Below are 25,679 nucleotides of genomic sequence, written 5' to 3' on the forward strand. Positions count from 1 at the left end.
AAGAAGAAGAGATACAAAGTCATAGACAGCTTCCATTAAAATCTTCTATTAACTGGCTTTTGGTGCAGGGAGGGACAGGGGTCTGAGTCTCTCAGGCTATCTGCCTGGGAGCTTGGGGCAGGTCAGGATTTGGCTTCCTTCAGTAGTTTTTACTAAGGGCCTACTACATGCCAGGGAGGGTACTAAGGCTGAGCTGGGGAGAGATTCAAAAAAGAGGAAGATCTGGATCTGTCCTCATGGAACTCACAGTCCAGTGAGGGTCGCAGGCAAATGGCAGCTAACATGAAATGTGCTGAATGGACGCAAGCATGCCCTGGAAACAAGACCCCCTGGCTTAGAGGGTCTAGCTGGTGGGGGTGGGGGGAGAAGGGGTGGGAAATGGAGGCCCTGTGAGGTGGTGGTCGGCAGGGGGGGTGGCGGCATTTGATCTAGACCAGGGAAAATTCTTGGTCCACAGGGAAATTCTGTATGACGCCAGGAAAGGGGCCTGTGCCTGTGGCCCTGGCTCCTACCTGGCTCTCTTCACCAGGCTGGGTGGGGCTGGAGAAGAGAGAGCAAGTGAAGGGGGCCCAGGTGTTTAGTGCCACTGGAAGGAACACATCTACTCATTCCACATACATTTCCTGAGGGCCTACCAGGTGCCAGGGCCTGTGCTGAGCCAGGCGTCCAAGGATGAATGAGAAGTATCACTGTCCTTTCTGCCACATCCCACAGCTCCTGGTCCATCCAGTCCCTAGTTCTTGTGCGGAAGGCCCCACTGTGGGCCTCTAGTTATGTGGCTCCCTGGCAGGGCCAGAGAAGCCTTGCAAACTCCACCCACCCAGGGTCCTGGGACAGGACACAGGCAGGGACAGAGGAGCCTGGTGCCCTGGGCATCCCCGTCCAGGGAGGTGCAGCTTTGGTCCCATGACCCCCTTTGGAGCCAGGAAGGAAAAGAAAAGTGAGGGTCAAAACCAGCCAGGAAAAGATTCATCTGAGGCCTAAACTCCAGTCAAGTCTGGAAACACAGGCAACAGTGGCTTCAGAGATTTCTTCGGAGCAGGTGCTTCCTCAGGGAACCCAGGGAATGTGTGGGCTTCCCTGAAGCTGAGTCACTCTTCCCCTCCTCACTTCTTCCGGCCTATCCTTCAAGGCCCAACTCAAACTGGCCCTTAGGGGTGTGACTGCCACCTCTGAACTTCTAAGGGACCTGTAGAGGCAACAAACCCCTCCTTTTATAGGTAAGGAAACCCAAGAGGCAGAGCAACTTTCCCAAGGTGACACAGCTTCTACCAGCAGAGCCACAGTGCTAGAACACAGGTCTACTGACTCAAGTCTGCTGGGGTACTTCTTGAGCTGTGCGATCACAAGCAAGCTTCTTATCCTTGCCAAGTCTTTTTTTAAGTTTATTTATTCATTTCGAGAGAGAGAGAGTGAGCAGGGGAGGGGCAGAGAGAGTAGGAGAGAGAGAGTCCCAAGCAGGCTCTGCACTGTCAGCGCAGAGGCTGATGCAGGGCTCGAACTCATGAAACACGAGACCATGACCTGAGCCGAAACCAGAATCAGACGCTTAACCGACTGAGCCACCCAGGTGCCTCTCCTTGCCAAATCTTAATTCTGCATTCCAGGGATGAAATAAGATGATGACTAGAAATGAACCTGGCACATACTGGGCTCAACAAAATGAATCCTATTTCTTTTTACTGCAGGACTTATCAGAGCCTTTAATGTGCTAATGTGCTCTGTGACTCACCAAGAAGAAAGTGCACAGACTTTTTTGGCCATAGAGCCTGTTTTGAGGGAGAACACTCATAATCTTCCAGGGTACCACTGTTCAGTCCAAAGAATTTATGGGACCCCACCTTATACACACCGCCTCCTTCATGTAGCTATGGTATACCTGCAGCACATGTGCTTGGCCTCTACCCAACAGCCACCCTCTACCTCACCCCCACTCCTAACACACCCTCATTTGATTCGGGTCTTTCCACCTTTCCCCCTTCTCCTGGAGCCCTGGACCTTGGCCCTGTGACCCAGTTCCCCGCTGAGACGTGAGTGGTCTGGAGACTTTTGGGAAAGGCTTCCTGGTCTATAAGAGAAACACAGGAAGACCTGGTCCAGACTTCCTCTTGGCACTGTCATTTCTGGAGGTCATGGCTGAAACAGCTGTGGCCACCCAGTGGCTTCGAAGGAACTAGCTCGCAGAGATGGAAAAGATGTATCCTTGATGATGAGGCTGTACCACAGGTTAACCAAACCTAGACAGACCTACCGTGCAACTCCCTTTCGTACAAGGGACAGGTTTCCCTATTACTTGAGCCACTGAGTGCATCCTATCTGATTTAACCCATACACACATTGTAACTCAAGCGTGACCTTGTGCTACTTTTCTCATGTGCCCCTTGCCTGCCCTGCCCAGATTAGGACAAGAGTCCCTATGGAGGCCCTTGTATGCCCCACCCCGGCATCTCTCCCACTCTGTCACTACTTGTTTAATGGTTTAAATCTTTCCCACAGTCTCTGCGTCATTTGAGAGCGAGGCCCGGGTGCCCTGCTCACCTTGTCTCCCTGGTATCTAGCACAGGATCTGGCACTAGTAGATCACTTAATAAATATTTGCTGAATGAATAAGTAAATAATGAACACATGAATGGAGGCTTTGCCTCTTTGCAATCCCCAGCCCCTGGGCTACCCAGCACAAGGAGTTCAGTAAACATTTGCCTCCTAGACTTTCCACCTGGCAGCTTGTAGTGCCCTAGGAGCAGGGCTCAGCCCTCCTCATCTGCCTCTTTCTCCACAACAGAACCTGCAGAGGGTCATTCAGACCTGGAACAGTGGCCACGGATGTAGGATAACATCTCTTGCCTGGGATCTGGGGATGTCGCAATGTGTGTGACTAAGCAGTTTACAAATGCTTCCTGTCCAGCCAGCCAGATGGCTTTATAGCTGCCCTGTGCCCGCTCCCCAAAGCCCTCAGCCAGCCAAGCTTCCAGCACGGGGCCCTCACCGAAGAAGCAGCTTGTAATTCTGCCACTGGGGCTCCTATCACAAGAACGGGGCAGGTCCCCCATTGCCCTTCTCTGAACCTTGCTGTCTCCATATATACGATGGGGGGAGGGCAGGCTGTACTCATCCAGCAGTTCCCAGATTTCTGGATTTCATGAACCAATACAATTTAGTAGAATTCTAGGGGCTAGCATAGTGTTGTCAAGGGTTTGTCATTTCTCTTGAACTCTCTATCATCACTACTGACTCTTGGTCCCTCCAGTGGGCCTCCATTCCAAAGCCAGGTGATCTTTCCAAAACATGTCAGCTCATGGGACCCTCATCATGTTCCCCATGACCTCGTGGCCATTGCCTCTGTTTTTCACTCTGCCTAGAAAGTTTCTCTGAGAGGCCTGAGAAAATTAAAACTTAAAAGCTTAAGTTACGGGAAACTGAAACCTAACCAAGCTTAACCAGCTTGTTCCGCTTCTGTACAATTGCTTGGCGCGCCCATGTATTCCTGATCAATCATTGTTGCCTGGCACATCCGTATATTCCTGATCAACCATTGTTACTTGGCACATCCGTGTACTCCTGATCAATCATTGTTGCCTGGCACATCCGTGTATTCCTGATCAATCATTGTGATACCCGTACCCCCGGTTGTGGTCTGACCTAAAGGCAGGAACCAATCGAATACTGTTAAGTGTCCAACTTTAAACACCAACCAATCACAGCTCTGTAACTGTGGAAAATTCCTGATTTCCCCATGACTTGTTTGTACCTGTCTATAAAAGGGGTGTAAAAACCTCTCTCAGGGCCTCTTGGCGTCACCGGCAACGGGGGCGCAGAGGTCCGGGTTCGAACCTGCAATAAATGACCCTTGCTGCTTAGCTTTGACTCTAGACTCTGGTGGTTCGTTTTTGGGGGTCTCTTAGACTCTGGGCATTTCATCTCCTTCCCCGCTCTTTACAGAATTGGCCCTCTGGCCCTTCCTCACACTTCCACTCTTGGTCCCATGTCATTTCCTCAAGCTTTCCCCTCTGGATTGAATCCTCTACCAGAGGTTCAGAAGTCTGCACACCTGCACCTTACAGTGCCTGTTATATTTGCAATTTTACTTTGCTTGTTTGACAAAGTGATTAGTGAAAACTCCACAGGGGCAGGGGCCATGTCTGTCTCACTGCCCACTACACCTCCAGCACCTGATAAATCCAGGGCCTAGTATGCCATGAGCACCAGGCAAATATTTGTCGAATGAATGAATAAATCACAAATGGACTTTTCAATGCCAAAAAAGTGGGAAGGACATAAACTAAAAATAAGTAGAAAGACCTTAAAATTGAGTATGTTCACCTTCTGAAAAGCTGACTTAGTACAGGTCCTTAGTTTTCTCATTTTGCCACAGAATGGAGAAAATCAGGTCGAGGAGCAGCTTCTAGGAAGTACTGCTCAGCTCTATCACCCAGAGATTTGATGGTTGACACATCCCAAGATGTAGGAAGGGAAGAGGGGAACAGTTTAGGTCCCTTTGGCCTTTTGCTATCAACAAGGGGATTCATTATAAAAAAAAAAACAAAAAACAAAAAAACACCCTGTCAGAGTCAGAGCCTACCATATAAGTATCAGAGAACCTGCTCCTGCCTGCTGGGAGCACACAGGTCCTGGACTGCTTGGGGGGACACTGAGCCAAAACTCAAGCCAGTTCTGTAAACACAGAGTCCTTAGTTTCTCTCAATTTTCTCACTGCACTTACAGAGTTGGGGTGCCTGGCACCCTGCAGCCCACTGCACTCACCTCCTGCCTTTGTGCACCCGGCTCAGGTCCACTGTATCTCTGCTGAACACATCAAACTCATCGTTCTGGAAGACGTTGTGACGAGATGTGAGCAGGGGTGTCGGGTCTGGTTTCACCTGTCTGGGGGGGGGCGGGTGGTGACAGAGAAATCAATTCGAGGGAGAAAGGTCAGCTGATGTCTACCTGTGCTTTCTTGACCCGAACCATGTTACATGCATCAGATTCTATACTCCCCTTCAACAGCCACATGAGACACGATCTAAAAAACCTGCCCTGTCTGGCCCCTACCTGGGTATGCAGCCATGCCTGACACAAAGTTCCCCCTCAGTCCCATGTGCCATTCAGAGATTTTCTCAAAAGTTCCCTCCCTCACTGAACACTCACAACAGTCTTATAACATAGGTAGCTAAGATCACTCGACCTCTCTGGGCCTCAGTGCCCTCCTCTGTAAAATGGGCACAAAGTGGCCAAGGTACTTGTACGAAGGCAGAGCTAACTTCATTCATTCAATAAACATCGTCTGTCTGCAGAAGAAACACCCATTTGTGCACTCATTCCCGCTGCTCCACAGGCCTTCAGAGGAGCAATGGGTCAAACTCAGAAAGGGTAGGAATGAAGAAAGTGAGAAGCTCTGGCCATCCTCCTTCAGGAATCTACTAGAAAGGTGCCAATGACAGGGGCAAGCCAGAGACTTTGGAGCTCCAAAAGGCTCAGCAACCCCTTTGTCACATCCCACATTTCTGATGGGTCCTCCAGCAAGGAGCAGCTGCAATGTCCAGCTGTGCACACTCTCTCCCCTGCAGGGGGCATGTGAGAACCTCCAGGAGGGCCTAAAGTTCTGATGTGTTCCCAAGGAGGCCATTCATTTAAATGGCTGGGGAACACTGTCGTAGGGAAGAGAGAGAAGGCAGAGTTCTGGCACAGGTGTGGGAAGCAGAGAAGCTAAGAAGGAGCCCTGACAAGGCCCCCAGAGCACCTTCGGCCAGGGCCCTGAGACAGCCTGGGCGCCATGAACCCCCTCCTACCTATCTCTCCCACCTGTCTAGGCTGCGGTCCAGCTGGCTGAGGGCAGGGGCCAGCCGCTCCTCCAGGATGTTGTTGATCACCTGCTCCGGGTTGTAGCTGTAATGCTCCAGGCAGGCCAGGATGAAGCCCTCACCAAGATCTGGCAGCAGGTCCTTCACTTGGGAGATGAGGGAGTCCAGCTCCACGCCACACACAGGGGGGCCCAAGGGAGCAGCTGCCCCCATACACTGTGGAGAGAGCTACTGTGAAGGAGGGAAAGGCCAGGCCAAGTGGGTGATAGGAAACAGACCTCAAATACCCCAGGACTAGGAATCAGGGGACCTGGTTGAGTCCTGGCCCTGCCATTCCTGGGCCAAGATCTCAGCCAAGTGACCCAGGTCTCTTGAGTCTCCAATTCCTGAAACCACATGAAGAGGGAGTGGCTCTATGACTTAGTGATTGAGCTACTTCTGGCTGTGTGATTTGGGGCAGGGCACTTCCCCTCTCTGAACTCCAGCTTCTTCCATGTAAAATGGGAGTACTGCCTTCTACCTCACAGAGTTGTTTCAGATGGTTCAAAGAGAATAAGGCTGAGCATGGTGCCTGGAGAAGACTAGGCACCCCACAAATGGCTGTGGCTTCGACTAATCCTTTTCTAACTCTAACAAGTTAACGGCTGATGTTGGAGAGAAACAGCAACCACCAGCCCTGGACTGTACGGAGATGCTCCCCTTTGACGTTTATCTATTTTTGGGACAGAGAGAGACAGAACATGAACGGGGGAGGGGCAGAGAGAGAGGGAGACACAGAATCGGAAGCAGGCTCCAGGCTCTGAGCCATCAGCCCAGAGCCTGACGCGGGGCTCGAACTCACGGACCGCGAGATTGTGACCTGAGCCGAAGTCGGACGCTTAACCGACTGAGCCACCCAGGCGCCCTTCTCCCCTTTGATTATATTCTTTTTAATGAGGGGGATTCAGTTCATATCCTGCTTGATGCGGCTTAATTGTGTTAGGATTTTCATTTAAGGAAATTCCAAAATCAAAACAACAACAATAAAAATCATCCGTGTCTCAGAGAAGCCAAATGGGGAAGAAGGTGGGAAGAGTGGAGGGGACTGTCATTTTCCAAGGCCCTGTGACAGCCACAGGGCCTGAGTCTAACACAGGAAGGAGAGCAGCATCTGTTAATAGTGCATAGGGCCAGCCAGGCTTGGGGCACTGCACCCAATAGCTCTGGGAATCCCAACAACCTTGTGGAGGCAGGGATGGCAATTATCCCCATCTTAGACATGGGGAACAGAGGCTAGATGTGAGTGATGTGCCTCCAGCCACAGAGCTGGTGAGTGGCAGAACGAGGGTATACCCCTGAACTGTCTGACCCCAGAGACCCACAGAGACTGTGGTCTTAATCCCTATGTCACACTGCCTCCCAGCTTGCAGGGAAGAGTCCTGGGCTCAGTGGGCAATCTGTATGGCCATAGATTTGGCGAGTTCTGGAAGAGCCTGGAGCACCAGAGGCTTCCACACTTGCTTAGTGGAGCCCTGCAGTCCCACGGTGGGGCGTCCAGGCTGGCTGAGCAGTGAGACCAGACGCTGCTCTCCACTGCATCCAAAGCAGCTACATGGTGATCTGTTTAGAGGAGAGCTCTGGTAAGGATTTCACGTGGAAAAAGCTCCATCACTTCATTTTACAGAGGAGAAATGGGGGTTTGGCAGCTGAAGGGACTTGCAGACTCTCTAAAGGCAGCACGGAGCTGACCCGCAGGCTCAGGGCTGTCAATTCCAAAAGAAACCTTTTTCTCTGAGAGCTGAAACAAAGAAGGGACACGTTTCCTGGAAGGGGCAGGGGAAGCAGGGGAAAATGTTGCTCCAGACACATACCTCCTCTTCCTCTGAGTTTTCCAGATGTGAGAACGGTCCACTGACTGGTTCCACCATCGCAATGACCCCATTAGGGTCTTCAGCCACCGGTGGGTCTTTAGCATCTGTGGGTTTCCGTCGGTCCACCCCTTCCCACGCACTTTCGACTGCCTGGAGGATGTAGGCAGTCCGAGTCTCGTCCCTGTGACACACGTTAAGGTGTCTCTCTCTCCGGTGCCAGAGCCTTTTCTGCCTCTCTAGCTCTAAGGCAACATAATTTCTCAATACTGCCTCCTCATCTGACCCTATGACTTGTGTTAGGGGCTATCTGGGCTGTACCCAGTGGGCATTGCAGGTACCAGGGCTGCCTGGGGAAAGAGGCCAGACCACGGCCACGCTAGCCTTGAAACCTAGTACCTGTCACTCAGCAGAAAGCAGCTCTGGATGAAGACAGGGCCAGGGGCATCCTAGGACTTGATAATTGGAGGAGCCAGCAGCACCTCCTCTGCACTGACTCCCAGGAGGAGGGCCTGCCTGATGGGGTCACTGCCAAAGGGGCTTCCTGTCTGACTACTGAGGGCTTCTTGCAAAGGGGGCCCATAGGGTATCCCTAAGGCAAGACTGCGCAATCTAGCCCAGCCTTCAAAATGGCCCACAGGCCCTCCTCCCTGTCCTTCCTCCCTACCACCCTGGGCACTGCCAAGCCAGACATCTGGGAGTTGCCCTAGACTCCCTCCCTCCACTTCTAACCTAGCGCCCCCCGGCCATCCCTGGATGCCAGCAACAGTATCCTCACCAGCCCCTGGGCCTCACAGAAGTCTCAGGTCAGTCTTTTCTCCTCCCTGTGCCAGACAGAGCTTTTCCAAAGTATAAAACTGACCCTGTTACTCTCTGTTTCACACTCTCCCATGACACCCCAGTGCTTGTAGGATAGAGTCCAAACTTCTTAGTGAGAGTCATCCCAGAGCCGTGCAGGTCTGCTCATCCCCAGCTCATCTGCCATGCCATAGCCTCCTCCCACTAGACCCCAGGCCCCCTGCCCCACCCTGAGATCTACACAAAATGTCTGTGGGCTCCTCAGATGGGCCTCTCTGTCCTCCATCCACTGGAACACTTAGCTCTGGGATTGGCCACCTCCAATTTCTTCTGCTGGTCTCAGCTTGGACAGCCCCTCCATCTCACAGCCTTTCCCTGAGCTTGCAGGGTTAGGTGCCTTCCTTGGCTTTCCTGTCCTCTGGATTTCTCCCATATGACACTTCAACTGCTTGTTTACTTGTCTGTCTCCTCTCCTGCAATGAGGTCTGTGACAGTGGGGCTGAGTCCATGTTGGTCACATGGGCCTAGACACTCAGTAAACGCCTAAAGAATGCAGGACACTACCCCACCCAGCTCCGAGGATCCGAGTAGTCATCTCCTCCAGAAACAGGGGCTGGGGCTTTGGTGGGCACTCTGGGGAAAACTGGCTGACCTGAGTATTCTGGGGATAAACCTCCCTCTGCTCCTCTGGGTCCTAGCAGCCCAACTCCAACCTGGCCAGGCCAGGTCCTGTCAAGTGGCTGTGGTAGGATACAAGACTGCTGAGGCCTGTTGTAGCAAGCTGACATCATCGGCCACAGGGAAGAGTGTGTCGTAGTCCCGGAGGAACCTGCCAGGCAGAGAGCAGATGGAAGGGACAGGGCTGGGGCAAACTGGTCTGCTGCCCAACCACAAATCCCAGAACCTTAGACCATGATGAGCATAGGGTAGAGGCTCTGGGATGTAAGGCCTTGTGTGGACTGGTCCCGCTCAGCCACACTCACCTCTTCTCCTGCAGCAAGGAGCTGAAGATCTGCAGGAACTCTTCGATGAAGCCCTGAATGTTGTCACAGCTGGAACAGGACACCAGGGAAGAGGAGTTCATTTGATGCAAAGGATCTATAACTCCCCTCCCTGCTGTCTGCCCTGCCCCTCTGCAAGGCCCCAGGCCAGTTGGAGGAAAGAGGCATTTGTCTCTTTCCCCATCTCTGCTCAGCAACCCCAGAGCAGGGAAGGGGGCAGATGACATGAGGGAAATACCTCTGCTGGGCTTGGGGAGGGGTTCTTCTACCCAGGAAGCTGCTCCTGAGGGCTCACCTGCTTTCCAAGACAGGGAGGAGGCAAATCTGGTTCATGAGGATGTGAAAAATCTCCAGTAGCTTCTTCCTGGAATGGGACAGCCTCTGCCACAGGTCACCTAGCAGCCTTTGAATGCCCCCGAGAGAAAAAAAAACAAAAACTGAGATTTGGGAGATTAAAAGGCCTGAAGGGAGCTTATTCTCAACAGCTGCAGGTGTCCCTCTCCAGAGCTGAGAAAGCCTCACGAGTCACTGTCAGCAAAGGGTTACAGGCCCTGAGAGGCCAGCTGATTCCAGGGCCGCTTCTCAGTTTAAACAGTGGGTGGGGAACCAGTATGCCAGTTACCAAGAGCTTAGAGCAACAGCGGAGAGAAAAGGTTAGGATGCAGGGGCCAGGAGGCTGCTAGGTAGGGACAATGAAGCTAGAGCTGCACAGTCCATGGTGCCACCTCCTTGTCTTAGAGATAGGGATGTTAAAGCCCGGGGAAGGCAGGGCCTCTCTCTCCCACGACAACGTGCTTAGTTTTAGCCCCAGCTCACTTGCTATCTTCAAGCCTCCTCTTCTTAATTGCAGACTCCAGTTCGGGAATTGCAATTTCATAAAAGGAAGCTAGTCTGTGGAGGTACACATGGGGAAAAGGCAAGATTAGTTCATAAACACCACACTTCATCAGAAAATCAAAGCAAACCACGGGAAGCGGGAAGGCCCATTTCTTGCTCCCCAGTTGTCACCACAACAATTTTCTCCCAGAAACTCCCTGGCTCTTCCCTAAGCTTACCCTAGATTGGCCTGCTGTGGATGGTCCAGGAAAAGCCTCAAGAAGTGACCTGCAGCTATGGGGCGCCTGGATGGCTCATTTGGTTAAGCGTCCGACTTCGGCTCAGGTCACGATCTCATGGTTTGTGGGTTCAAGCCCCACATCGGGCTCGGTGCAGACAGCTCAGAGCCTGGAGCCTGCTTCGGATTCTGTGTCTCCCTCTCTCTGCCCCTCCCCCACTCTCACTTTGTCTCACTCTCTCAAAAATAAATAAATGTAAAAAAAAAAAAAAAAAAGAAGTGACCTGCAGCTACATTCCCCTTTCACTGGGAAACCAAAACCCAGGTAGGCTCATCCTAGCAATGAGCTAGAGTAGCAATGAGCTACTCAGAACTCAGTGAGGTTTGAGAAAAAACAAAAACCCACTCTTTTTGTTGGTTCAAACCTGCCAGTAGCTCCCTACCTCCTATGACATCACACTGTAGCTCCTCTCTCTGGTACATCCATAGCTAGCACGGAGTAGCTGACCTTGCTTCTCACCTCAACAACCTCACACTCACCCCCTATCACAACTCAAATTCAAACTCTCCATCCCAGCGACAGGCTCCCAGATCATGCTTACCCACGTGACTTCTCCTTCCTGGAATTAGGTGCACGGCACTCAGAACATGTTACTCTTACAACTTAAAACACAGCCACCTCTCTTCAGCAGTCTAATTCTTCCTCTGAACATCTTAAGCTTCCCAAAGCCAGAACAGTAGCCTTAGTGCCTAAGACGATGCTGAATTTGTAGCAGGTACTCTATAAACATTTAACTACCGACTGGCTGAATTCTGGCAACTTCTAGGTTAGTATAGTCCTGTACACAGCAGAGGGTAACTAGGCCCAAAGAGACAGGCTTTACTAGGACCACAGCATGGCACCCAGAAAAAGAGAGGGCAATTTGGCTCAAACAGATTCAGGTGTTGCCAGGATACATTGCTGGTGGGAAGGTAAATTGGAACAACCCCTATGGAGGGCGATTTGGCGAGATCTGTGAAAGTTAAAAATGCACAAACCATCTGTTCTTGTGATTCTACTTCCAGGAAAATATTCCTCAGATATACTTGCAAAGGTGCAAAATGATGTATGTGCAGTTATTCTTTGTAACATTTTTCTGTAATAGCAAACAACTGAAGAAAAATCTAAAGGTCGATCTATGGGGTCTGGCATTCCATACAGTACAATGGAATTCTATTTAGCCATACCAAAGATTGAGGATGCTTTGTGTACTGATACACATTAAATTTAAAAATAAAATGCAGAGTGTCTGGGTGGCTCAGGTGGTTAAGCATCCGACATCAGCTCAGGTCATGATCTCACGGTTTGTGGGTTCGAGCCCTGCGTTGGGCTCTGTGCTGACAGCTCAGAACCTAGAGCCTGCTTCGGATTCTCTGTCTCTGTCTCTGTCTCTCTCTACCCCTATCCCACTCATGCTCTGTCTCTCTCTCAAAAATAAATAAACATAAAAAATTTTTTTAAAATGTAAAAAATACATACAGTACTCATATGTCAGCAGTTAATTTAAAAGGCAGAGGGGGTGATATATAATGCGCATATTTACTTGTATATGTGCATTTATATACATATCTACGGAAAACCCCACATAAAAAACTTAACAACAATGGTTATACGTGAGGAACAGAACTAAAGAAGGGGAAAAGGAAGACTTCATTACATACATATATGTATACACATTCTATATGTACTATGTGCATGTGAGTCTATGTATACATATACGTATATATATAACGAAAAGTCTTCCTCTCCCCCTTCCCTACTATATATGTTCATACATACATACTTTTGTTGTTGTTTTAATGCATTTTTTTAAAGTAAGCTCTGCACCCAATGTGGGGCTTGAACTCATGACCCTCAAGATCAAGAGTCATACGCTCTATTGACTGGGCCAGCCAGGTGCCCCTCGTTATATATTTTATACCTTTTTAGTTTTGAACCATGTGACTGTATTATTCATTCATAAAATTAAGCCACAGAGAGAGATACTCCAATATACTTGAGGATATCTGAGAGGACGGAGGTTGTTGTGAGAGAATTAGCCATAGAGCTGTGTGGTGGCCGTAGCCCCTTCCAGAGAGTTGCGGGGACCGAGCTTGCTGCATTTGCTCAGCCAGCGTTCTTGGCCTCCAGCACAGCGTGAACAGGGTGGGCCAGCCCCAGGCGGTTTCTGTTTGTGGGTCAAAGGCAGTGCCACTTGCAGGCAACAGTGTTTTCCTTTCTTCCTCCTCACCCCAAGATGGGTGGAGCCACTCCCCTGCCTTCACTGACCCTTGCAGGAAAGTCAGTTCTTCCAAAAATTACCCTCCATTTCCAAAGACCCTTTCAAAAGCAATCTGTGCCACATTTGAGAAGATGCTTTAACAAAATGGAAAATGCCTGTGGGGGAGGCTGACTGGCTCAGTTGGTAGAGCATGTGACTCTTTTTTTTTTCAATGTTTATTTATTTTTGAGACAGAGAGAGACGGAGCATGAGCAGGGAAGGGGCAGAGAGAGAGGGAGACACAGAATCTGAAGCAGGCTCCAGGCTCTGAGCTGTCAGCACAGAGCCCGATGCAGGGCTCAAACTTGTCAACTGCAAAATCATGACCTGAGCCAAAGTCAGACGCTCAACCGACTGAGCCACCCAGGCGCCCCATGTGACTCTTGATGATGGGGTCATGATTTCGAGCCTCACATTGGGAGTAGAGAGAAAGAAAGAAAGAAAGAAAGAAAGAAAGAAAGAAAGAAAGAAAGAAAGAAGGAAGGAAGGAAGGAAGGAAGGAAGGAAGGAAGGAAGGAAGGAAAGGAAGGAAGGAAGGAAGGAAGGAAGGAAGGAAGGAAGGAAGGAAGGAAGGAAGGAAGAAAGAAAGAAAGAAAGAAAGAAAGAAAGAAAGAAAAAAGAAAGAAGAAAAAAAAATTCCTATGATAAGTGAAGATAAGCAGGGTACAAAATCCTAAGAACAGCCTGATCTCTCATGGTGATTTTAATTTTCTACCTTCCAGAATTTTCCAAATTTCTTATGAGCATTTGCCAGTTTATGCCACTTTAACCACGAGGAAAGATACGTTTCTCAAAAAGTGGACAGTTACAGGCCCATCCTAATCCCTTTCTTCCGGAGAAAGTGCTGATTGGTGCTTTATTCTAACATCTTCTGGGAGGCTGATCAGTTCTTACATCTGATTTTCACGAGCTGAAGAGACCCAGGAGGGGTCAGAGCACCAGCTGCCATCTCTGGCACATGTCAGCACTAGATAAATGTTTTGTTGAATGGGCAAGTAAATGACTGAATGGACCGACGGCTGAGTGGACAGAGTTGGGTAGCTCCCAGAGGCTCCTGCGAGTGGTGGGGATAGATGATGCCTGGCAAGAGCAACAGCCAGAGGCCACTGAGAACAAGCCAATCCCCACTGTTGCCAGGCAACATGCAGGTTACCAGCCCAAGCCATGCACCCCTTTCTCACTGCACAAGGAGCAGACAGATGCTTGTGGTGCCAGCGGGCAAGGAGGGTCTCTCTCCCTATATTTTTCTTTACTCATATCCTCCTCTATATCTTTCCTCATCCTGGCAGGATCTTTCTAGAACTCCTTTCGAATAAATCTTCCAGGGGCTCCCTACTGCCTACAGAATAAAGGCCCCACTCCCTGTGAGCAAGTTCAAGACTCCTCACAATCTGACTTCTACCAACGTCTCTGGAGACTCTCCTTACCTGCTCCTTTTCCTACTGCCCCAGGCCCTGCTTCATCCCACTCCACTTCCTGGCACTCCCTGGATACTCTCTGGGCCTTCCCACCTGCACTCTGCCTGCCTGGAATGCCTTTCCTACCACTGTAATCTTACTCTTTCTGGAAGGTTCCTGTTCATTCTTCCAGATGTCACTTAAAGACCATCTTAAAACCTCTTATTTCACCAGACGGAACTTTGCCTCCTTCCTCTGTGTTCCCTGAGCACTTCATAATATGGCCACAACAGCTGGCCCCACAAGTGAGCAAATCTGAATGTCTCTCTGTGTGTGCTCTAGACTAGATGCTGAAGTCCTCAGACCAATTCTTATTGTCTGTTACTCCCTTGTGCCTGCCCATGATAGGGGCTTTGAAAGAACAGAACTGAACTAACACTGCCCTATTCTTGGTTGGTGTTTTTTTTATTCCCTCCCCTACTGAGTTCTTGGCTAAAAATGGGAATGCTTCTAAAATGCAGGCTTGGATGGGGCGCCTGGGTGGCTCAGTCGGTTAAGCGTCCGACTTCAGCTCAGGTCACGATCTCACGGTCCGTGAGTTCGAGCCCCGCGTCGGGCTCTGGGCTGATGGCTCAGAGCCTGGAGCCTGCTTCCGATTCTGTGTCTCCCTCTCTCTCTGCCCCTCCCCCGTTCATGCTCTGTCTCTCTCTGTCTCAAAAATAAATAAAACGTTTAAAAAAAAATTAAAAAAAAAAATTAAATAAAATGCAGGCTTGGAAAGCCTGGGGGCTCAGTTGGTTGAGCGTCCAACTCTTGATTTCAATTCAGGTCACTGATCTCACAGTTCATGGGTTTGAGCCCCGCGTCGGGCTCTGTGCTGACAGCTCAGAGCCTGGAGCCTGCTTCAGATTCTGTGCCTCCCTCTCTCTCTGCTCCTACCCCACTCGTGCTCTCTCTCTCAAAAATAAATAAACATTAAAAAAAAATAACAAAAGTTAAAAAACAATAAACAAACAAACAAACAAATAAATAAAATGCAGGCTCCACACAAGCAGGAGCCTCATCTGTCGTCTTCACTGCTGTATGCCCAGGCTGGAAGAGGGCCTGGCACATTCTAAGTACCCAGTAAATATCTGCTGAATGAGGATGCCAACAAGAACCTCTACTTCAGCAGTCAGAACTACTACTGTACCTGTAACAGAAGTCATGTTTCTGGAAGGTTTGGCAAGCCAAAGGGAAGATATCCAGAAAGGCCCAGAGTGTAGTGCAGGTATCGCAAAGGTAGAGAACAATGTCTTTTAATTCCTGTTGCCAAAAGAAAACACTGCATTATTCTCCTCTGCCCCCATACACAGCTCTGTAGTGGGTCTGAGACAAAGTTGACAAAAGCCAGTGGGAGCCATCAGGCAGATACCTTGTCGGGGGAAGAGAATACCAGATGTCTGTGCAAAGCCTGGTTGTTCCATCTCTAGGAGCGTGATCTGTACAAGTTACTCAATCTCCCTGCTTCAGGTCTTGCTACCTTAGCTCCAATGGGCATTGACCCAGTGAGCTCTGGGGTTACTTCTAGGTCTAGGATAATATAGTTCTCTCTTTTAAGCTGAAGGAGAACCACCCCTGAACCTGAAGACAACGCCTGTGGTCCCACACAGAAGGCACATTCCACTGAGGACAATAACAAGCCCATACCTTTCGTACATTTTGAAGAGGATGGAACATGGAATACCTTCTCATACACATCCCTGAGTCTCTTGACAACTCTAAAAACGAGGCTGAGCGGTTGTTAGGATCTCTGTTTTACAGAGAAGGAAACTGAGGTTCAGAGGGGTAAAATGACTTGTTCCCACAGTACTCAGTGTGTGTCTGTCTGAAACACTTGTTTAATGCCTATTTTCCCACAAGACTGGAAGCTCCAGGAGGGCAGCTCATGGCTGCCTCTTTCCTGCTCTATCTACTGTACTTTTAGCACAAGGCCTGATGTATGTCTAGGCTCCTTAAGTATTTACCTCTCTCTCAGACTGTAAGCTCCATGAGAGCAGGCACATGTCTGCTTTTGCCTACTGTTTTATCCTGAAGGCTCAGCACATGCTGGGGGCTCCTCAGTATAAATTCGCTGAACGAACACAGGGCTCAATGAATAACACGAATGAGCTCATTGTGCTGAACTAAGTGAAGATTAAACTCCCATCCTCTGAACTCTAGTTCCCTGTTCTTTCCACTACTCCATAAATGAAGCTCCCAGAGGAAAAAAAAAAAAGCCTGCTGATATGGTCTAAACCTGTGTGATGGGAGTAACTGTTTATGGAGTTGGGTAAAAAGGGCCACAAGCATGGGAAGCAGCTGCCAGATCCCCTGCTAGCCAAAAAGGCTGGGCTGAAGGGTAACCTCACCAGGAGAGGCATGTCGCTGGGGGTCAACCGGCCCCTCTCCTCAAGCTTCTGGGGTGTGGCGCTGGCCCCATCCCCTTGCAAACCACAGTGCTGGAGGATATTGCTAAAAACCTGTGAAACACAAGAAAAGGCTCTCTCACATCCTGTCAAACCAACAGCTGGAACTCATGACCTGCAGTCTGGGATGAGTGATCTGAAAGCTGTCTTGGAATCTCTGGAATATATGCTAGTGTTCCTATGAAACCAGAGACAATGATGGGATGCAGGGCAGAGTGGAAACTGTAAAATGGGAAAATGTAAAAATGGGGGTTATTCTTCTTACAGGACTGTGGTGAGGATTAAAAAGACAAAATGTACGGAAAGCCCCCAGAATCCTGCAGATATTACTTGAATGGATATGTTGGGCAAATGTATCATAATAAATAATTTAAGATACATACAGAAAAAAAAAAAGAAAAAAATATATATATTTAGCAATATATTATATGTTTTGGATTCTCTGAAGATGGCAATATATGGAAACTATATTGAAATCAAAGGCAAATCAATGGTGAGGAGAAAACGGTCCATCGTAAAATCGTGTAAGTCTTTAACCCATTGCACCGTCTTAAGTATGCTAGCACGTAACTACCCTAAAAGTTATCGTGAATAGTGGAATCTCTTGGTGGTAGGATTATGGGTTAATCTTCCTCTTTTTGTTTTTTCTTTTCTTTTTCCATCATTTCCAAATTTTCTACAATGAACATTATTTTACAAAACAATTTTATAGAACTTTAAAGCTCTTATTTGAGAAACACAGGTATCTTAAACGGGTAACCTTAGAGACTTATGGCTGTTGGCGAACAGCACACAACTGAAGCCAAGCTCTTTTTGTATGAGTGCTAGACAGCCCTTAGATTTCAGTTCTGTTCAAGAGGGAAAAAGGGTGAATTTGAAAGTGTGTGCTAAGGGGCAGGACACAGTGACTGTCTGGAGATGGGGTTGGAGAGAGGTAGGGAGTAAGCATTTCTCCTGGGCTCTTCCAGGAAAGTCCAGGGTTGGAGAAGGGATCTGGGCAGGGCTGAGAGCTGGTACCTGAAGGATGGTGGGCATGGTTTCATCCAGGTCATTATAGTAACTTGGCTGCTGGATAAAGATGTTCCCTGAAAAGAGAAGAGAAAGGTAGGAATTGGGAAAAGATGGTGGGGGAGGAGAGGACACATTACAAATGGTTGCCAGCATATTCTGTGACCTTCCTCCCTTTTCCTAAGCCTGTCTGCACTAGAGCAGTCCTGGCCCCAGGCCCTGCTGGCACAGAGCTTTGGCCCAGCCTAGAAACTTCCCCAGCAAGAGGGAGCGACTTTACTCAGTACAATTTAACCTTTTAAGCACCTCTGCCTAGCAAATTACATAAAAGGCCTGCCCTGGTCAAACCAGCTCGCCCTGATGTCCCCAGGGAGTGATCACATTTGGGCACCGTGCCTTGTATGACAGCATTGGCTTTGGAAGTGGGAGTTAGTCATCCAGGAAAATTAGAAGATATGATCTCTTTGCTTAAGAAACCTGGAGGCTACAATCCAGGATTCTTGCCAGGCCACACCTCTAATAATGTGAGGAGACTCTAAGGAGAAATTTGTCTGGAAATTCTCTTACCCTCTGCTTTTGAATATGCTAGCCATATTAATCCATCCTCTTCCAAGGTGAGAGGCCTGAAAGACATCTCGAGCTAAGGTTACCACACATTTGCAGTTGTTCTTAAAAAACAAAACTCCTTTCCGAATGTTTACTACCTCCAAGTGCGGCTGCTGTGAGTGCGTAGGTTAGAGCATATGGTAACTGGAACAGTAACCAAGTGTTCCGGCTGCCCAAATGGCAAGGGAAGGAGAAAAAATCACAGCAAACTAGGAGGCATGACAATGCAAAATGCCAACACCCTTAAGAAGAGGCCAGGGTTCATCATCCCACCGTGATCCTAAAGTCTGAGGCTGAGCGACTGTCAGGATGTGCTGAATTCTACGAGTCCTTTGTCCTTGGGCAGGTGTGTCCTCGGTTTCCTTAATGAAAACCCTGCAGCCCTTGCCCCATCTCAGAGGATTTGAAAAATCAATGAGATCAAAGGCCAGATGGGACTGGGTGAGTAAGCAAGTCACTATGTAGCCGGACTTTCTGTAAACACTTTCTTGGATGCCACTTCATTGCTTCATTCCAGAAAACTGAGTTTTAGCAGCTTGAGCTTGCTCAGTGCATCCCACCTCCAGATGGGTGCTGACCCCTCAACCCATAAAGGTACTCCCTGACCATCTGTGCCTGCATCCTAAACTTGATAGCAGGGAGAGACTGAACTGTCTTGTCTCCCCACCAAACTGTTCTTTCTCACAAAACCCTCCTATCCAAAGGTATCCTCAAGGTCAAGTCAAAACTCCTGACCACAGCACAAAGGGCCATGTGAGATCTGGCCCCATTGGCATCTCCAGCCACCTTCTCCCCATTTCCTGCCTTGCATTCCTCTCTCATACCTCTTCAACCACAGAGAACAAGCCCCATCCCCTCCCTCCACCTGGAGTGACCTCTCAGAGCTAAGTCCACCCTAAGGCAGGTGTCACCTTCTCCAGGCAGTGCCTCCTGACCCAGGCGTTAGGAGCAGGTCTCCCTCCTCACCCCATACCACATGGTGGACCCCACCACATCCTGACTACCTGGCATGGGGTAAGGCCCTCTCTTATAATCCTTCTAGTGCTTAAGCCTGAGTAACAGGGATGTTTTACAAGCATCAAAACATCACATTTCACAACTGACTCTTTCCTCTCCTTTATCTGATCCAGTGACAGGGAAGTTCTGACTTTCAGTTTCACAAAGAAACTGTTAAGAAGTAAGGGACAACCTTCTCAGGCTAAAGCAGTATGGAAACCCAGAGAGGAAAAAAAAGTGGGGGGCGCCTGGGTGGCTCAGTTGGTTAAAGATCTGACTCTTGATTCTGGCTCAGGTCATGATCTCATGGTTCATGACTTCGAGCCCCACATTAGACTATACACCGAGCGTGGAGCCTGCTTGGGATTCTCCCTCTCCCTCTCCCTCTCTCTCGGCCCCTCCCCTCCCTATGCTCACGCACGCACACAATTTCTCTCTCCCTCCTTCTCTCTCACAATAAACAAACTTAAAAAGAAAGAATGTGCCTGGATTGCTAGGTTGGTTAAGCGTCTGACTTCGGCTCACTCAGGTCATGATCTCACAGTTCATGAGTTTGAGCCCTGTGTTGGGCTCTGTGCTGACACCCCAGAGCCTGGAGCCTACTGCAGATTCTGTGTCTTGCTCTCTCTGCCCCTCTCCTCCTCTCAAAAATAAATAAACATTAAAAAAAATTAAAAGAAAGAAAGAAAGAAAGAAAAGAAACCCAGGGTGAATGGAAGATATTGCCAAAGAGATCAGTGCAGTCCTTGGTGGGGCCAAGGCCTGATGAACTCCTGCTTTCGCAAAGAGGCTCCAAGAGTCTACTTGAAAGGCCCTGCTTTCAAAATTACACTTACTAATTCAGAATTATCAACCTTGAAATTAAAAAAAAAATCCGGGTGTGTGTACAGGGGGATGGGGGTGCCAGATAAGGACTGGGCTTCTGCCCAAAGGAAAATCAGCCAGTTCCCTTGTTCCTTCCTTTTCTCCCTTGTCAACCCTCTTCCTACAGCTGACCTGCTTTCCTCAAGAGCGTCTGTGGTAGAGAAACTGGAGGCCACCCCTTTATGTGCCTCCTGCTCAAGGGTTGGAAAGAGAGCTGCTGTGTGTGTGTGTGCATGCATGCATGCATACGTGTGTGTGTGTGTGAGTGTCTGCAGGCCCCTCCTCCATACCCCCCTCAATGCACACACCCCAGCACACACACAATGAAGGGGCTCTGTATGCCTTTCTTGTCCTCTTTTCCATTAACCACCCTCTAAGAACCGAAGAAAGGGCTCTCTTAAATAAGTCAATTAAGGGTTCTCAATCTGGGGCTAAAAACATCCTAAAACACCTCAACATCTGTAAGGCGGTATGTTTTTCTGGGGACAAGATTTCATCTGATTCTCAAAGAAGTCAGTGACTCAAAAGATTAGGGGCTTTCTCACGCCACCCTTGCCCACCTGGAACTGTGGCCAGAAGTCTTCTCCCCCAGCATCTCACACCTCACAGATCTCTATGCCTCCACTCATAACCCTCTCCACCCCCCACCCCTCCCGAAGGCCCTTTCTCTGCACCCGACACCAGTTTTCTCCAGAATTGTTCAAACTTTTCCCTCCAGCTGAACTCCCTAAGCACTGCTTTATTCTGCCTCCAGGATGTCTTCTTCTCCCCCAGTAGCCAAACCAGGCTCTCACCTTGAAACCCACACTGAAGCACTGGCCCCCTCCTCAGCCTCCTGTCACCACCCTCCCCACTGGCATGCTGCCAAATTAACCTTGATACCAGACAGCTCCTCCTTGCAGTTCCCATGGCCTCATGACAGTAAGAGCTCACAGTCATCAGGCACTTGTAATGAGCCAGGCACCATGTTAATCCTCACAACCATCCTATGAGGTAGGTGTATCACTAGTCTTCCCATCCTTCAGATGAGAAAACTGAGGCCGAGAGAGGCTAACTGACTTGGACAAAGTGACACAGCCAGGAACAGAGCTGGGGTGTGAATTGGGCAGAGCCTGCTTTCTGAGACACCAAGCGACACTGCTCCCCAAGTGCTAAAGACTGACATGGAGCCCTCCCTGAAGTGGCCCCAGCTTTCCCTTCCCCATTTCCTGCTGCTGTCCTCCCGGAATGCTCCGCTCTAACCAGACTGGCCTAATAACTGTTTCTCTAACTAATCATGCCTGTTTTTGCTCACTCACCCCATGCCCTCAGTCCACAGTAACATTATGAAGAGTCTTTCTCTGGGAAAGTCAAAGAAATGAACTGATGATCAGGGAACAATTAGATTTGAACGGGAAATCAGAGGCTGTTCCAATGAAAAGGCTGGATGTGAAATTTCATATATATTATGCTCTGATATGGTTCTGAAAAATATAGAGAGACAAGACTGGAAGGAAATAATCACCAAATGATTGTCTCTGGGAGCAGGAATTTGGTAATTGCTTTCTTGCTTTTTTACATTTTATATTCTCCCCAAATTTTCTAAATTAATATATATTATCTTTATTATTACCTTTATTATTAGGAGGAAGGAAGGAGGCAAGCCATTTCAAGGGATAACTTAGCTTTGTAATTGGGCATTTAGAGGACTATGTCCTATAATCTCAGAGGAGAGGCTGACAGTGGTGTCCTGGGTGAGCACCTCTTTGTGTCCAGCCCAATGCCATCAGCTGTGGTTCAAAGAGGAATCCACTGGCTGGAGCACTTGGGTGGCTCAGTTGGTTAAGCGTCCGTCTCTTGGTTTCAGCTCAGGTCATGATCTCACGGTTCATGAGATCCAGCCCCACATTGGGCTCTGTGCTGACAGCATTAAAACAAATCAGAGAAGAATCCACTGGGGCATTGTTCCCTCTGTCACATCCTAACCAAAGCTTCAGTCTCTGATGGAACCTTCCAGCCCACTGCTTTTTTTTTTTTTAATGTTTACTTATATTTGACAGAGAGAAAGCACACATGTGTACACAAGCAGAGGAGGGGTAGAGAGAGGAGGACAGAAGATCCAAAGGGGGCTCTGTGCTGTCAGCAACAAGCCCAATGTGGGGCTTGAACACACAAACCACGAGTCCATGACTTCAGTTGAAGTCGGACACTCAACCGACTAAGCCTCCCAGGCGCCTCTGGCCCACTGCCTCTTGATGGGATCCAACTGCTGAAGTCATTCCTTTCTCAACCCAAAAGAGTCCTCTCTGAACTCTGTCTCCATCTATTCTCAGCAACAATACAAATCATGACATTTTGGGGGCAGCCCCATTATCATTGAAGCAGGGAGGGATGAAGAGCAAGAGCTCGAGAGTCAGGCCTATGTGACATAAATCCCAGCTTGGCCACTTATTAGTCATGGCCTCTCAGGCAAGTCCCTTATTTTAACCTCCATTTCCTTGTCTGTAAATAATGGTGATTACAGTGTCACATCACAGGGCTGCCGTGAGGATCCATTAAGATCACTTAGGAGGAGCACTCAGCAGAGTGCTGGGCCCCCAGTGAGCACTCACATAGAGGTTAGCAATCACTGCTGTTCTACTCTCACCACCAAAGCAAACTTCCTCACTACTTCAGCTGTTTGGCATGTGGCCTAATACTAAGATCCTTAAGGGACCGTGCGATACAGTGTTGTCTCCACTCCCCCATGGCCACCTAGTCGCATCTTTCAGAGTTGACACACATATACCTGCAAGGTCATACCCAAGCCCCATCCACCGCTACAGCTCTGAATCCCCCGGCGCTCATCTAGGTGCCACCTTTGGGATGTCTAGTTTGGCATGTGGGGGCCATCTCTGTGCAGCCCTCTAGGCCCTGTGCCTTACGTACCTATCATCTTCTGGAGCAATGGCGAGTTGCCTTTTCCAAAGAGCACGCAGAGATCCAGGATCTTTGGGATGTCAAACAGGAAGTTATTGTAGAGGATTTCTCCAAATGCAGAGGGAGAAATGAAGTGATCCTAAGGAACAGTACAGAGAGGGAGGATGAGAGACTGTCTGAAAGCATATCTTTGTGAAGTAACAGCAAACTCACAAGAAACAACAGGGGACTGGCTCATAAATGAAAGCCCATACACTCTGTGGACATATCTGGGCCTTATATATTGGCCTAGAGGTACAGCTATTCCTCATTTTAATGTAAAAAGAAGCAAAAATACACTATAAAAAGTTGGTTGGCATTCATTCTAAAATATTTAGGGGTTGCAGCACCTGGTTGGCTCAGTAGAGCATGTGACTCTTGATCTTGGGGTCATTAGTTTAAGCCCCACATTGGGCATAGGGCTTACTTTAAACTAAAAATAAAATATTTACAGGTAAATTACCATGATGTTTAGAATTGCTTTAATATACTCAAGGAAAAGAAAATACTCCAATAAAAAAAAAAAAAGAAAATTAAGGGGAAGAAAGAAAATAAGATTGGCAAAATATTGATAATTATTAAAGCTGGTGATGGGTATGTAGGGTTCCTTACGCTTTTGTATATATTTGAAAATTTCTATACTACAAAGTTAAAAAAAAAAAGCAAGCTCCTATTGTAAAAATAAATGTACACACACACACACACACACACACCTAAAGGAAAAAAAATTCCCTGAAGGAATATGCACCTTAACGGTGGTTATTTTCAGGGAAAGGGATTTTTCTTTCTGTAATGTTTGAGTTGTTTAGAGACAGCATGATTTTTCAAATTGGAGGAATAAAAGTAAATGTTTTTAAAAAGCACATACGAGTGGGGGGCCTAGGTGGCTCAGCTGGTTAGGCGTCTGACTTTGGCTCAAGTCATGATCTCACGGTTTGTGAATTGAAGCCCCACACTGGGCTCTGTGCTGACAGCCCAGAGCTGACAGCCCACAGCTGTCTGTGCTGACAGCCCAGAGCTTACAGAGCAATCTGAGCTTGCTTCAGATTCTGTGTCTCCCTCTCTCTCTGTCCCTCCCGTGCTCGTACTCTGTCTCTCTCTGTCTCTCAACAATAAATGAATGTTAAAAAAAAAAAAAAAAAGCAAAAAAAAAAAAAAAGCACATACAAGTTCCTTTAACAAATCAGGATCAATGTTTTCAACCCTCTGAAGCATAAAAAAAGGCAGTTACATTCAACTGGCAAAGGGGCCTCGGCTCCCATTGATGAAAATACTTGATGTAATACAGACCCAGTGAATTTGCGGATAAGACGGGTAGCACAGATTTCTTCCCCAATGGTAGGAATAAAGGCGAGGGGAGACAAAGAGGAAACATGATACTTCCAGAGCCTTCCTTCCCAGGGGCGGGAGAGTCTGGCACAGAGGTGTCGGGTGGCAGGTAGCACCCCATCACGGGATCAGGGGCTTACTTTGGATTCCTTATGAGTGGACATGCGGAGGAAGGTGAGGAAAACACTTCGATGGAGCCGTTTCTGCATGTCAACAACCTCAGGGGCCGGGGCCACCCACTCGTCGAACTTTCGGGGGACATAGCGCAGATAGGAGTCCAGGCACTTCTGCAGGGTTTCATCGAAGATAACCTATGCCAGACGACAGATCAGAGCAAGGATTTGTCACTAAGGCCCAAGGGCTTGTGGGTGGACTGTGCAGGGGCTCGTGGCCTACCAGCCCTGGCCTAAGGCAAACACTCCAACCCCAAGGGACTAAGGAGGTATGAATGAGCCGAGGGCTAAACACAAGTTTCTAAAAATGACACGTTGGAAGGCGTTGTGTAAACATCATTAAGATCGTGATACAAGACAGAACAATCCAAACCACACTTTGCTGTTAAGGATCCAGTGTAAGAAGTAGAGAGAAAAGCATCTCCTAGGGGGAGAAAAACAACAACAGCAACCAACCAACGGCATGTCATGTGCTTTGTCTTAGTGTTAATTTTGATAGAATGTTACCTGGCACCAGAATTTATCGTGAGGCAAGGCCAGGAGCCAGTCGAGGTCATTGGCTACGAAGGTGGCGCGTTCCAGGTACTCCTCCACTAGGGCGGGAATGTTGTCTTTAGGGGGCGGTTTGTATAACACAAAATACCGGTCTGCCTTCTGCTCGGGGTGCTACGGATCCAAAAACCACGTGTTAACGTGGCAGAGGTTAGTCAGCGAGGGCCCATTTGCCAACCCACAGCAATGACAACACTTGGCTGTTCCAACCGGTGACCCTCCAAGGAGTTTTTAAGCATAAAGAACCAAGTGTCTCTAACAAAGGGGGCTTGGTTGCATCCAGGGAACACTAGGCAGGCATTCAAAACCATGTGTTTTGGAGGATATTTAATGACACGGGGAAAGGTCAAGGGAAGAGAAAGCAGGATATGAACCTATTTAATATAACCAGTTTGGGGATTTTTAAAGAAATATATATATTGACACAGGTTAAAAAAAGTGGCGGTGGAGTGGGGGAGTAACAACCCAAAACTAATAGTGATTACCTTTGCTGGGGGGTAATTAGGACTTGAATATATTTTCCAATTTAAAAAACATACACGTGTATTACTTTTTAAGTTATTTTGTAATTA

The 25,679-nt window shown here is 48.5% G+C and overlaps 1 protein-coding gene across 3 annotated transcripts in view; it reads right to left on the minus strand.

Moving 5' to 3' along the window:
- The window catches only part of ASCC2 (activating signal cointegrator 1 complex subunit 2), a 44,490-nt gene that overhangs the window by 7,724 nt on the left and 11,087 nt on the right, over nucleotides 1-25,679 (minus strand). Inside the window, exons 3-15 of one of the 3 annotated variants that reach the window (XM_058690775.1) lie at nucleotides 25,063-25,221; nucleotides 24,523-24,693; nucleotides 23,024-23,153; nucleotides 17,660-17,727; nucleotides 16,586-16,696; nucleotides 15,388-15,500; nucleotides 10,261-10,335; nucleotides 9,740-9,847; nucleotides 9,427-9,495; nucleotides 9,198-9,272; nucleotides 7,649-7,829; nucleotides 5,800-6,014; nucleotides 4,762-4,881 (exon numbers count right to left, since the gene is read on the minus strand). In XM_058690775.1, coding sequence (XP_058546758.1) covers nucleotides 4,762-4,881; nucleotides 5,800-6,014; nucleotides 7,649-7,829; nucleotides 9,198-9,272; nucleotides 9,427-9,495; nucleotides 9,740-9,847; nucleotides 10,261-10,335; nucleotides 15,388-15,500; nucleotides 16,586-16,696; nucleotides 17,660-17,727; nucleotides 23,024-23,153; nucleotides 24,523-24,693; nucleotides 25,063-25,221 — 1,595 coding nt within the window. The remainder of the gene's footprint in view (nucleotides 1-4,761; nucleotides 4,882-5,799; nucleotides 6,015-7,648; nucleotides 7,830-9,197; nucleotides 9,273-9,426; nucleotides 9,496-9,739; nucleotides 9,848-10,260; nucleotides 10,336-15,387; nucleotides 15,501-16,585; nucleotides 16,697-17,659; nucleotides 17,728-23,023; nucleotides 23,154-24,522; nucleotides 24,694-25,062; nucleotides 25,222-25,679) is intronic. The other 2 variants (XM_058690777.1, XM_058690776.1) reach the window with 2 other exon arrangements.

The sequence above is a fragment of the Neofelis nebulosa genome, chromosome 11, assembly GCF_028018385.1.
Source record: "Neofelis nebulosa isolate mNeoNeb1 chromosome 11, mNeoNeb1.pri, whole genome shotgun sequence".
NCBI classification, from domain to species: Eukaryota; Metazoa; Chordata; class Mammalia; order Carnivora; family Felidae; genus Neofelis; species Neofelis nebulosa.